The sequence below is a fragment of the Camelus ferus genome, chromosome 1 (genome assembly GCF_009834535.1).
Source record: "Camelus ferus isolate YT-003-E chromosome 1, BCGSAC_Cfer_1.0, whole genome shotgun sequence".
NCBI lineage: Eukaryota > Metazoa > Chordata > Mammalia > Artiodactyla > Camelidae > Camelus > Camelus ferus.
This window is the reverse complement of record NC_045696.1, coordinates 75,085,994-75,100,392: the sequence shown is the minus strand read 5'-3', so window position 1 is coordinate 75,100,392 and position 14,399 is coordinate 75,085,994. Positions and strand designations below refer to the sequence as shown.

The following is a 14,399-nucleotide window of genomic DNA, read 5'->3' as shown; positions in this document are numbered from 1 at the left end:
GCTACTGCCTCCATACATAATGATCATAATGGCAGCTAACAATTTTTAACCACTTACGTGACAGTGTTCCAAACACTTCATAAATATTTTCTCATTTAACCTTCATGAAATCTCTACAAGTAGGGATAATAATTATCCCCATTTTGCAAACAAGGAAACTAAGTTTAGAGAATTAGAAATTTATGCAAGAGCTTTCCCATAGCTAGGCAGCAGCTGCCTAGATTTGCATTTCCCCATATATCCTACAAACAATAGAGAACAATAAGAAAAACAAATAAAACTGCACAAAAACCATATCCTTCATACAACTGGAAGCCACAGAATGCCCAGACCTCAAAATAACTGTAAGTAAAAAAGAAAACACATCAAACCCCAGTGAGCAATCACTCATACTCCTGCCACAAGCCTTCAAAGTAAACAAGAGCACTCTGACAAAAAGTGCAGGATAGAAAGAAGAGGAATCTGGCAGCTGCCCTAAAATTGCTTTATAACCACCACTAGAAAAAGTCAGTCCCCTAAGTTTGTAAGTACTAAAGCATGATCTAGCCACTAACTGCTGGAGAGGGACTTAAATGCACACATGATCTGAAGTGGCTATCTTCAAAGTGGCTTCTAGAGGAGAAAAAGGCAAAAAGGAAGGGAGAGGCACCCTTTGGCAACTGGGAGGTGAAGAGGAAAAGAGGCAAAACAGGAAAAGCTAGCATCCTACAAGGCAAAAAAGAACAAGGAGAAAATCAGAAGACATACAAACCCTCTCCTGGCCACTATTAAAAAAAAATTCCCCAAATTATTAAAGAACTGGACTTTGCTGCAGTGACAGAAGATGTCGCCATTGAATTAGGAATCTCATAAACCACCACAAATCCACATAATAAACAGACAAAAACAAACCAACTTTATACAAAGTTACTACCAAAAGATCAACACACCTCAGCAAATGAACCAGACTCTGCCAGAAAATGAAACAGAAGAAGACAGCAAATAGAATTAAATGTAGTATTCAAACGAAAATTGGGGGATATTAAAAAATCATCTTGAATCAGGAATTAAAAATGTACAAAGAAAAATGGGCAAAACACAGTGAGAAATAAGAATAAGGGAAATTAAACTCAGGAAAGATAAAGAGAGTTATGTCAAAAATGAGGAATAAATACAAGTGTCAAAGAAGAATAGACTCAAATGAAAATGTAACAAGAGGCATTAAAGAAAGAAAACCAATAAAAAAAAAAGATATAAAAAAATTTAAAGGGTCAGAAAAGAAGCAATGGAAGTGGAAGACAAGTAAAGAAGAAATAACGCATGTAAAACTGGAATCCCTAAAGAAGAAAAGAAAAACAATCAAACAGAACTAATATTTGAAATTATAATTGTCCAAAATTGTCTAAAAGTGTTCAAAAGTAAATGAAGACTTGAATCTACATATTGAAAGGCATACCAGGTACCTGGGAAAATTTAAAAGGTATGAGACTTCACAGAAAAAGAAAAAAGTCCTCAAGCTCTCTAGGCAAAAAGATCAAGTAATTTACAAAGGTAAAGAATCAGAATGGCTTCCACAATATGCAAAACAAGGTAATAATGGAGCAGCATTTTTTTTCAAATTAAAGTATGAACTAAGAATTTTATGTCCAGCCAACTATTCCTATATCAAGTGTCAAGACTATAGAAAGACATTTTTAAACATACAAGACCTTAGGAATTTAGTACATAAAAGTCTAATATTTAAAAGTATTAGAGTTTCATTCAACAAGATATGATTAGGAAAACTTCAGAAGGGCTGATGGTAAGTATTTTCACATACATAATTGTATCAAAGACTAAATAAAAGGTGAAGGTGAGGGTGAAAGATTAATGTTCAAATATTACACATTATGACAGAATGGAAACAATTTAGGAAAAAATGGGAAGAAAAAGAAAGAGGAAAGTAGAATAAGCTCATTGATTCTGTAATAAGGAATAGCTGAGATACAATTAAGAAGTGAAAAACCAGATAGTAACACCAACAGGCTGGTAAAATCATTTAAAAATGTATAAATAATAAGGGAATGAAAATGGACTACAAGGGATGGCATGGTGTGACACTTAGTTCTAAGTATACCTTTTTGTATGATTCTGATTTTTAAAACTATATTAACATTTTACAGACTTAGAAAAAGAATCAAAGCCAAGAATAATTGAAGAGGACCAAAAATAAAAAATGTACAAATAGAAATAAGCCAACCTGTACGAAAAAATAAATAACATCACCACACTGACAGGGGAGGGAAGAAAAAAATTTTTCACATAGTTTCAAAGTATCTGGCCCATGATACTTATTAAACATGAAAAGAAAAATACAAAGGACAACCCTAGCAGGCAGCACCCTTGTAAACTAAATAACTTTGTAAAACAGTAGTTTGACTACACACTGTAATGCTAAAGACCAAAAGAACACTGTAAAAACATTATCCTCTCACCAGTAGGTTTGTTTTTCAAAAGGACATAGATTATCAATCACTGAACTACTTTATATGTATGGTGAGTGAGTGAGAGTGTATGAGTGTGTGTGTGTGAGTGTGTGTGTGCACATGTGTTGTGGATAATGAAAGCCCAGGTTTCTCACTATCAAAGAAAGGAGTTAATATTAAGAAAAGATGGAAGGCTGGAATGAACTCTGTCATGGTGTACTGAAACTGGAAGCATCAGTCTGAACTCAGTTTTCAGTATGTGTACACATAGATAAATAGAAACGTATGTATACATACATATAGATTACTAGCTCTGTCATGAGAGAATCTAGAAGCAATGACACTCCAGTACCAACAAGCACACCTAACACTCAGATTCTGGTTTCTAAATGGGATTCTCCATTAAAGAAATCTAGTTCCTTGAAGAAATGCTTAGTATGGGGAAAGTACAAGAAAATCCTGGAATACTTTTTATTGTCAGAAGTAAGGAATATGCAAAAACTTATGGGGACATGTCAAAAGATTACAATCACTAGACTGAAGGGACTCACTCTGGTCAAACCTGGGACAGTTAAAACATCAAAAAAATGACAGTAAGAGATTATATCCCTGGAATAAAATAAAAATCCATCATCCATAGTGAAATAAATTAATTAATTAATAAGAAAAGTTCTTATTTAAAGCAAAATTCTAACTATACATGTAAAAAGAATGATTAAAACAGAAAAATCACCATTTGGCAAATACCACAATAATCACTGCAGGAAAAAATCCATCAATAGATGCTAAAATCACTAAGTAAAAATAGGAGAAATATTCACATAGTCCCAAAGTATCTCCCCACACGGTACTTATTAAACATAAGAGGAAAAACAGTAACTTTACAAAGGAGAAGCCTGGCAGGCACCCCTGTAACCAGTGATCAAAGCTAACAGCACCAGTGATGCAAAATATTGACTTCATGTCCTTCCCAATATGGCATGCCCAAAAAACCACATAACCTAAATTTAATCATGAGAAAACAACACACAAGCTCAAATTGAGACCTTCTACAAAACAACTCTGCAAAGATTGCAAGATGGTAAAAAGCAAAGAAAAACTTAACCCATCTAGATTAAAGGAGACATAACAACTACACACAAAATTTCATCCTGCATTGGATCCTGGAACCAGAAAAAGGATATTAATAGGCAACTAGGAAAATTCAAAGAGCCTATAGATTAGATATTCTTATTGTTATCAGTATTAATTTCCTGATTTTGATAACTGTATTGTAATTATGTAAAATTTTAATATTTGGGGAAGCTGATGAGGTGCATGCAGAAATTTTTGTAAGTGTTTTGTAAGTTAAAAGTTATTCAAATTAAAAAGTTAATAAAATAAAATTAACCTTGTCCAAATCCACAAATAAATAAATGGCCTAGCTGAGAACGATCTCATTCCTGTGCACCCTAGGACAACTAAACAAAATTAAGGACTTTCTCAGTACCAGGAACTGTTCTAAATGCCTTACTACATACTAACTTGCATGTATTATTAGCATCATCATTATCATGAGCATCTTTATAAAGCACAGAGAAGTTAGGAAATGTTTCCAATATCATACATCCAGTAAATAGTAAGTCTACATCTTGAACACCCAAAGCCCATGACCTCATGTTCTTAACTAATATCCTATAAAACAGATGCTAGAAAAGGAAATAATAAGAACTTAAGAGTTCCTTAAAAATTAAAGATATGATTGTCAAAATTAAAAAAAAATCTGACATATCATTAGAATTCAAGAATACCTCTCAGAATGTAAAATAAAGGAATGATAAAAGAGAGAAGAGATAAGCAATATAAAGACTCAATCCAGCTAATCCAAGATAATGCTAATAGAATTACCAGGAAAAAAAAAAAAGAAAATATAGAAAAGAGTATTATCAAGGAAATAGTATCAAAGAAAATTCCCTAGAGCTCAAGAGAAACAGGAGTAAGCAAACTGAAAGGATTCATGAGTGCTGACAGAGACAAATGAAAAAAGACCCATACTTAGACATATCCATCATTGTGAAATTTCAGATACCAAGGATAAAAAGAAGAGCCTAAAGCCTCCAGGAAAAAAAAAAAAAGCCCAAAATTAAAGTAGGTTACCCACAAAAGAATAAGAATCAGAATAAGACTTCTCTTCAGCAACACTAGGAAGACACACACACACACACACACACACACACACAATGGAGTACATCCTTAAATATTCCCAGGAAAAATAATTTTCAAGCTGGAACTGAACTGTCAAATATGAAGACCCAATACAGACATTTTTAGACATATAAGAACTCAGAAAAATTTATTTCCCATTATTCCTTCACTTTAAAGAGAAAGACATGTTGTCATTTAGATTTATATTTATCCTTTCTTCCTTCAAGTAATGTGAAGATGTACTCCAACAAAACAAAATTAAAAAAAAAAAGAAAACATGTGTATTTAGAAAATAGCAGCTCAAACCATAGATCAACAAAGAGAAGTTCAAAATTAACAGCTGTGCAGCAAACCCAGGGGGCAACCAGTTGAAAATGGAGCAAGAAGATAGACAGATCCAGGATAAAAAGTGGGCTAACACACAATAGATAGAGTGATCGAGAGTCTGGAGAGGAAAATGAAGCTATGATAAAGATACATTATGTAAGAAAAAGAAGGGGAAAGAGGAAAACAATTAAAAACTGTAGGAAATACAAAAAGCTACACAATGAAGTCATGATCCAAATGCAAAACAACTAGTCCAAATTAGAACAGGAAATCAGTGGGTTTCATGAAGTAATTGAAGTGGATTGTAAATAATAACAAGAATTAAGAAGCTAGTAGACTTTTTTAAGGCATAAGATTCTTTCCCCTACTTAAAGAAAAAAAAAAGTACGAAATTCAGAGAAAAACAAAAAGCTGTTTCAAAGTTATAACCCACATATGATGCAAACTAAAATAGATGTGATTTCTGAGCAACTGGTGACATTCAAGAAAGGGCTATCCATTTGAACATCTCTTTTAAGTAGTATGGAATCATGACATTGGCGACAAAGAGTAAGAAACAACTTTGCAGTGAACATTTCCCTACTGATAATAATGCAAAAGCTGAATATCAGTTTTCAACAATGGGGATCAACCTGCAAATGGAGGATGGGGAACTTCATTTGATTACAGCATAAATAAGAATAAACCTTGACAGTGTCAAAATAAAATTACAGCCAACCCAAGATGGGAGGTAGCAAGAAGAACGGAGAAGAAAAGGTAGGGTACGGGTGCAGAAGGGAGAACAGGTGATAACCACTTTTCATTACAAGCCCTTTGATCTGCAGGCATGATATTGAGCAAAATACCTTAGAATGTTTTAAGGAGGAAGCTGTTACCAGCAGCAAATGCCACAAAGAGGTCAAATGAGAAAGAGCTAGATTTGGCCTGAAAGATCACAGATGAACTTGAACAGGATCATTTCCATAGAATATTGGAATGGTCACCAGAGTTTGGTGGGCTGGGAAATGAATGGAAAATGAAGACCTGAAGAGGACAAGTATACCTAGCAGAACTCTAAGGACAGGAGAGAAAAGGAGAAAGGTTGCTAATAAGAGGGATTAAAAGGAAAGGGGAGGTTGCTGTTGCTACCTTTATTTATATGGAAAAAAAACTTGAGCATGGTTTTAACTGGATTGAGATGAAGAACAGATAACAGGTAATGAAATCCAGAGTGCCAGGTGAGGAATCAGCCTTGTACAGAAGAAGGGATATCTATTCTTCCGAAATGTAAAGAAATGATGTAGGGGTGGACTCCACTGAGGAGGCAGAAAGCTGGTGAGCATATCATGGAGAGCGTCTATCCACTAATGAAGCATATCTTGACCATTCTCAGTACACTGCAAGTTCATTTGGAAAACAATCAGATGGGAACATTTTGAAAACAAAAAAATTAGCTCAGAGTAGGGTTTCTGATCATGCAATCCAAAGCTAGGAGATTCATGTGAAAATGTATGTGCCAAAATAAGTACTTTAAATTTGGAAATAACATCAATTGCATTCTCTGTATTATGAGTTAATATCACTACTTTAGTACTATAATTCAAGAGCTACTTTTTTTCACATGTGCTCCATCTCCCTTTCAAATTAATCTAATTACTATGGTAGGTTGTTATTTGGCTACTAAATATTAAAAATAAAAATCCATGTTTATGACAGATTTTAGAAAGGTACTCTGAATTATCAGTTCTTTTTCAATGCGTACGCAAATGAGTAGAAAAACTCATTAACTTTATTTTAAACTGTGGCTGTCTTGGCAAAATTTATCCATGCTTTTTGCTTTTTAAATTTCTGTTAATAGCCTTCCATCCTACAGTAGTTCTTCCTCTGGGCATTTATGCTGCTGAAACAGTGCTATGTTACTCCATGCCAGGCTTGCCCTAAGTAACCTGAAGTCTGCAGACAGATTTTAATAAAATGAAGACATGTTTTTCCTCCAAAGGTTTTATTTTAAATTAAGATATAAGTAAAGCCATAATTCTGAGACTGCAAAAATAGGTAATCTCATTAGAAATAAAACAACAGCTAAGGGTATTCTGAAGCATGGTGACTGGGTTAAAAAGTCTGGGAATAAAAGTAAATCTGTGATGACCACTGCTACGTGTGGGTCATTGCTAAGGCAGCCCCAGTTTAGCAACAGGAATATGGCAGGGAAAGACGGTAGTGAGCTTAAAGGGAAGTATTTATTGAGCAGTTTCCATTGTGTGGCCTGGATTACTGGAACATGATATGGTCAGACTCTAGTATAAAACCGCTCAAACCAGACCGAAGATTGTTTACAATACTCTGGGCAATCTGAGACTTTGAGATTTTAACAATGGTATCAACTGACTCAAACGTTTTTGAATAATGTAATCAACAGTGATTTATCACTTCACACGAATGTGTGTCCAGCTTACAAAAAGGCTACCACTGAGCCCTTTCATCTCACACATAACTGAAAAAATGAATTTGTGATCTTGGTATCACTCTGTATTAAAAAATTACGAAGCAGGTTTTTAGAGATGAAATAAAACTTGACTTCCATCATCTCACCAACCACTTTGCTTTCTTAGTCTACACTCTGCCTATTTCTGGTTCTTGGTAAGCCTTACTTATTGGTCTTACCCTTGTCTTTAGTAGCCTTTTAAAATCACTGCCTATTCTTGTATGCTTGGTGTAGTCTTTGACGCATCTTTCAGGCTAACATTTCTATGCCTTCCTTATATGTTGGTTCACCCACCTTTAGGTTATGGTCATGCTCTGATTGTTTATTACTCTTTGATCCATACTCTCTCTCATCGTCACCATTTCTACCTTGTTAAAATCCATATTTCACTTCTATATTATCTTTCTTTTATGCTATCCTAATGAAACTGCCCTGTACTTTCATACTGCTTTGCTTTGTTTCTCTACAAAAAAAAACTTCTTCCTCTTTAAGAACTACCAGCAGCACTGGTTTCATTCAAATCTTTGCGTATAAGCTCTGAGGAACCTGCTTTTATTATACCCACACTTTTCACTTTCCATTAGTTTCCATTCTCTTAATACCCACTTGCTTCTTCTTTACTCTAACTTTCCTTAGTTCTTGGCTACCTAAATTGTTTCTATGACAGGCTATCCCTTTCCACCAACTTTTCCACTTAAAAATTCTGATTACTGAGAAATTTATCTAAAATTTACTTCTATTTTCTTATATTTCCTAATTTATATATTCACTGACTCACTGAGGGAGCTGAAATTGAGTATAATTACTACGCATCAGCTAAAAAGTTCAGAGAGCACATACACACAAATGTAGAAGAAAAGAAAAAACCTAAATAAATGCTGATTCTCTTTCTCATCAAATTTAAGCCTTATAATCCAATGTCCTTGCTCAAACTGAATTTTCTCTATGCATAACCAGAAGTATCCACCACTGTCTGGAAAGCCACAAAGTGATACTAGGAGAAAAATAGGCAGGAGGTTCATGGATAATCCATGCACACATTAAAATTACACATTGCCCAAGAGTTTTCCCTCATAAAAGTAAACAACTCTTCTGTAAAAGGTAATTATATATGTGTATGACACACAAGTGGGTTTGTTCCCAAGTTAATGATTTATTAAGGGCTTTATATAGCTAAATATCAAAACTTTAGAAACCAGGCTTGATTTCTCCAAGTGTTCCTCAGGCCATAAAACAGAACATTCCATAGGAACAAATGAAGACAAAAGCTAGCACTGGGTCTTGGATTTGAGATGCATCATCCTACCAGACTCCAACTGAGTGGTAAAACCGGCAAAGGAAGACCCCGTATCAAACCATTGTCATGGGGAGTGGTACACAGAGAGAGAGTAGGAGGTGGAAAAAGATAAAAAGTGTAAATAAAACACAAGAGGCCTTTATGAACCAATAATGACAGGTGCCAAGAGCTGAGTGATATAATTAACTCAACTCTTTGCACCAGAGAGCAAAACAAACCCAAACAAAGGGAACTCAAGAGAAGTAACACAGCATGCTTCCCCTAAATCCCAGAGAAAACAATTCACCGACAAAGTATTTCTGATGCACAGTCACAAAGTGACATAATTATCAGCTTTGAAGATCAAAACAAAAAAGACTTACACCCAGAGTAAATGAAAACTTTAAGCTGGAGAAAGTTATAGAGGCACGATAGAAGAAATATCTTTGTAACAGTCATCTTTCTACCATATTGTCTTATTATTTCAAATATTAGTCAAATCAGTGATGACCCAGAATAGGTACTTTCATTCAATGGCATTTGGTCTCAATGGCTTCTTGGGTCTCTTTTCTCAAAAAAAAAAAAAAAAGGAAGTTACACAGTTTTACACACAGAAAACAATCTAGAATAAAAAGAAATACTGTACTGTCTCTTTCTAGCCAAAATTTAATTTTCTATTTGTTCTTAGGTAATAATACCCTTTAAAATTGTCCTTTCCACTAGCTATTCTACATGGAGGTAAAAGCTTTAAATCCTAGAAATAAGTAACAGTTCATACTAACAGACTAAAATGAATCACAGTATGATTATTATGAAAGAAGGACAGGGCTCAGTATTCCAATGTCACTTTATTTTCACTACAGAAAGATACCTGTGTTTTCCTTAGCAGTGACAGGATATGCAGGAAGAGTTAGAGGTCATAAGAAAAAGGATAAGATTCATAGGTAGAGAGTACCCTGAACTGATATAAATTATATTAGCTGGAAGAGAATGTTTATTGTTCTAAACAATTTGACACCGAATTGAGTTTGGTACATCACGTTTCAAATACCTGTTCTCCTTAGGATCACAGGTTCTAACACACATAGATGATTCACATTTGCCTACAGCGACTGGTAAGCTAAGTGTAGGAGGCTGAGAGAGACCCAGTTCTGTGAAAAGTGATGCTTTCTTTCAAAGTAGGAACATTGTACTTTTAGCCAAACAAACTAATACTTAAGACCACCTTATTATTCCAAGCACACTTGGTCATTTCAGGGACAACTGAAATGAGCAGAGCCCTAAAATGTTCTCCCACTAAACGCCTGATTTTTCTTTGCTTCCCTTACCTGATAATGAGCCTGGGCTTGCTGTGCTGAGTTCAAGGTGACATTGCAGAGCTTGCAGTACAGGGGCTTACACAGCTCCTCCAGGGCAGAGTCTTGCTCCCCTCCCTTAGGTAACTCTTCTTCCCCGGCCAGAGGCAAGGAAGCCTCCTGCCCAAAAGCCTTCTGCGGTGGAAGCTGCAAGGTTCCTGTAGACCTGGCGGCCACTGACATAGGAGGAGAGGATGAGGGCCGCTTAGGCAGAGGAAGCCCGGCGTGTTGCAAGAGGATCATTGGGTAGGAAAGCCTTGGGCATAATCCAGTGGGTGACAAGAAGTTGGGTCTTCAAATCTGAATTAACAGCAAAAAAATACTTACTTAAAAATGTGTCCTCAGCAATACGACATGTAAATGACTAGACCGTCTGACCCTTTCCTCTACTTCTCCAAATCATCTTTGGGACTTCTTTCTTTTCTGCCGCATCTAGTAGACTTCCTCTGTCTGTTAATCCACATTGACACAATGCTCTTCCACTGAGAACAGCTTTATAGATTTGGCTTGATTTTGCATGGCACAGCTCCAGCTGAGATCCCTCTGGCCCAGTGAACATTAATAGCATTGCATCCGTGGCTAATTAAATCTAAATGTCACATGGCTGAAATGGACATCAAAGGTCACCTAGCCCAGACCCCTTCCCTCAGGCACACTTAAACACTCTTGATGATACTCACAGATAGACAAAAAAAAAAAAACTATCAGCAAAGAACCTTAGCAAATATCTCCATTCCATCAAAATGCTATCAAAAGAAGTGAAATAAAGAGTGTCACTCCTCAGAATGCTTCATCTGAAACTAGCTAAAATATCAAGGAACTCTGGGAATAACTCAGAGCTACCATGGGACAAAGACAAATAAATGTACTTTCTTACCAACTAGAAATATTTAAATAATTGAGCCAATGACTTTTCAGAGGAAAGGCTGCAAACAGACAACCTGTAGGCCACATGCAGTCACAGATATGTTCTGCTTGGAAAATACAGTGTTTTGTTTTGCTTTCATTTTTTTAAATTGAATTAGTCATCAACATTTAAAAATCAAAAGATCTGTGGCTTCTCTTGATAAAAGGATGATCTGGCAACACTTGGCCGAGGGTCTGACATGGGCAACAATTAGCTAGTTAGTGGGGAGAGGTGCCATCCTGGGTAGCCAAGCTTGCCTTCTCCAGGCCACCTCAGTCCCCACTCAGCCTGCTTCCTATAGGCTTGAGTGTAGGACCCCACCTCATATAGCCTTAAACTGTATTCATGAGTCCCCTATAACATCAGAATGTTTTCTCTCCCTCTAGAAGTAAATCACCTACACAGAATAATGTATTAAGTAAGTGTCCTACGGAATACTGGGTCACACTACCATAAGCCCCAATGTAATTCTAGTTCCTCAGTCTTTCAACTGTTTGTTCCCCTTCTTATTAAATAACTGATAGTGTTTATTCTGTTTCCCTCAGAAAAGACCCAGTATGTTCCAATCCCTCTTTAATTTTATACATGATTTCTCCTGCCTCCCACTGATAGCAACTTCTACCCCTGAGTATCTCAAAATGAACCACAGTATGTGCTTTGAGTTCCCACGATTCTAATTAACCCAAATTAAAATCCTTATTTCAAAATCCTCTATTCCTTCCACTCTCAATACTATTAAAACCTCTTTTCTTAGTCAATTGAATATGGCTATTTTAAGCTGCTGAAATTTTCCATCTGCAATAGAAATGTGTACATTTTATGACAATAATAGATTGACTAAAATTAACCAAGAACGTTTTGGGAAGTTAAAAGACTCTTTTACCACAGTTAATAAGTATACACATGTGGAAACTGCAACCAAGTAACAACTTTTATACTAAATTCAGGGTCAGGGGCAACAGAGAATATCAGTGCAATGGGCCAAGGATATAAATTATTAGTCATGGTATTTAATAATACTTCTCATTAAACAAAATATTTAGAAAAAAATATATTATTCTACTCTCAAGCAGACAAATGCTGTCCATATCTCTGAGAACATTTTAATAAAGGCATTATAGATTTAGAACACTTAAAGTCAGGTTCTCTATAATCACATTATTCCTCTCAAATCAAGCAAAGACAGATACAGATATTTTAAAAAGGAAAACGAAGGAGAACTATGTTTTTTTAAAAGTTTAACTACCTAATTATAATAATTCGTAATATTAAAAGACTACACCTACCACCTGTACAGAGACATACTGGATACCAAAGTGCCAATGACAAGCTGCCAGCTCAGAAGAGAAATGATGGAGGAAGGTGTTAAAACATGTGGATAAAGGAAATCAGCAATATAAACAGAAAATCTAATGCTACCAATTGCCTAGACATGTCTGGACTTGTTTTATGAAAGCTCACTCCCACTTGAGGAAATACCAGCGTGCATCTAACCCAGTGTTGTCTACAGGTTTCCATCAAAATAAAGGACCTTCTCAAAGGACAGAGGTACAAGAGGCCCCCTTCCAGAGGTGATAAAATTCCCTGCATTGAAGAAAAGATTCTCACCAAGTAGAGACTTGCCATGATTACATTTTACCTTGATAATATTTAAAGAATAAATAGTCCAAAATTCTTTCTTATAATATTTAACAATCAAAATGATGTCAACTCCCCCAAAAGAACCTGTGCAGGACAATTACATCAGGTATTACTATACATGCCAAAAAAAGAAAAACTTAGCATAAAATAAAAATCTAAAAGAAATACTAAAACGAAGGCTTTGGTGAAAGCAGACATGATGGAATATAAAGATACAAAGATACTCAAAACAGATGCGACTCAGATCTGTTTAACTACTGCATTTGATTGAAAGAAACTAACATGATGGCTGATGTAAATAAAATATTCCTCAAACCATAAAAGCCATTCAATATGATGCTTGAAGTGGCATAAATGAAGGATTTACGATGGTTAATGTTCTGATTCGAAGGGGTTAAGGGGACAATAAAGAAAATCAAAGCTTCACATTATACCTGTTTAAAGAAAACGAATGATCAAAGCATACTTAGTTTTCATGATTGGACTGGGCCTACTCCGTCACATACCGTATTAAAGACAAGCACTTTCTCATTTTGAGAAATCTTCTGAGGAAAGAGAACACAATAAAGGGACAGGTTACTAGCACCTCAGCAAACTAGGGAAGTCTGTAATTGGGAAATCTGGACAGGAGGGAAAGCCGGTGACCATCATTCAGTGGTCAACAGAACGCAGGGAGCAGGAATAGGAGAGAGAAAAATAGAAAAATGATCAGATGAGGTAAGGTATATCATATAAGAAAGACTCAAAAGAACGCAGGAATTTGGGGGTAGAAGAGGCCTCGGTGAATTGGCGAATGTTTTTCAGACTTAGCTATGACGGTTCCTAATCCTAGGGAACCTTCTACATATTTGAATTAAAGCTACATATACTTCAGCATCGCCCACATATACCTTACATTCCTAAAATGTGCATGCATACACACAAGAGTGCACACACACACATGCACGCACCTCAATTCCGTAAGGATGCCATCACGAAAGATGGAATCCCCGGTCTCCCACGGGGCTGGGGCAAGCGCCAGGGCCAAGGCAGCTGCACGCCTAGATGATCCAAAGAGTACACGTGAAATGCTGCTTAAAAACAAACAGATAAATAAAAGCAGCGCAAGCCAGTCACGTGGAGGGCAGGTGGAAAGCCCGCACCGGAAAGGAACCGCTAGTCCCGTAGTTCCTGGGCTCGTCCTAAATGCTCCGAGACTCGCGATCGCCCGCACTTACCGGAACCCCCGGGACGCGCCGCGGAGAGTCTGCGCCGCGTCCGCCCGGGAAGTCCGCCGCCGTCTGTCCTGGGCGCCCGGCTCGGCCTGGTTCAACTCCGCCTGCCTCCGAGCAACTTTCGCGGCTGGCCCCGCAGAACCCCCTTGGCTGCTGAAGGCTGACTGTCAAAACTCAGTCCGACCGGACCCACAGGGAAACAGCTGCAGGAAGTGACTGCGGAACCGGGAGGCGGCGGAGGAGGAGACTGAAGGCGCCGGCCCGGCGTCGCTAGTGCGCATGTGCCTGGCGGAGGAGGCCCCGCGGCGGCAGAGACTGCGACTGCGGCGGTGGCGGAGGCTCCAGCAACACCGGCGGGTGGGGTGCGCGCTCACGAGGTGCGAGGACTGTGAACGCAGGGGTGCTGAGCTGGTGTAGGGCGCAAAGGAACGAGTCAGAGGAACGGCGCACCACCACCAATTGTAAGAGCTCTTCATCATATAACCTGGAAAGTTGATCCAGAGCAGAAACCTGGGCAGGGTTTTTGCAACTTTCATCTCGTATCTTTGAGTTCCAAACCTTTTTCATTCCAGCCCCGCCCTCAGTCC

At 37.3% G+C, this 14,399-nt stretch overlaps 1 protein-coding gene across 6 annotated transcripts in view; it reads right to left on the bottom strand.

Annotated features, from left to right (window-relative positions):
• The window catches only part of ZMAT3 (zinc finger matrin-type 3), a 31,598-nt gene extending 17,529 nt beyond the window's left edge, over nucleotides 1–14,069 (bottom strand). For 4 of the 6 annotated variants that reach the window (XR_004321513.1, XR_004321517.1, XR_004321520.1 and 1 more), the window contains exons 1-3: nucleotides 13,816–14,024; nucleotides 13,549–13,638; nucleotides 10,024–10,350 (exon numbers count right to left, since the gene is read on the bottom strand). Coding sequence is in view for 3 of the 6 variants with exons in the window: in XM_014558434.2 (XP_014413920.1) it covers nucleotides 10,024–10,293 (270 nt within the window). In the remaining 3 variants the exon portion in view is untranslated. Of the gene's footprint in view, nucleotides 1–10,023; nucleotides 10,351–13,548; nucleotides 13,639–13,815 lie in introns of all 6 variants that reach the window. The other 2 variants (XM_032483944.1, XM_006183776.3) reach the window with 2 other exon arrangements.
• Between the last annotated feature and the right edge of the window lie 330 nt (nucleotides 14,070–14,399).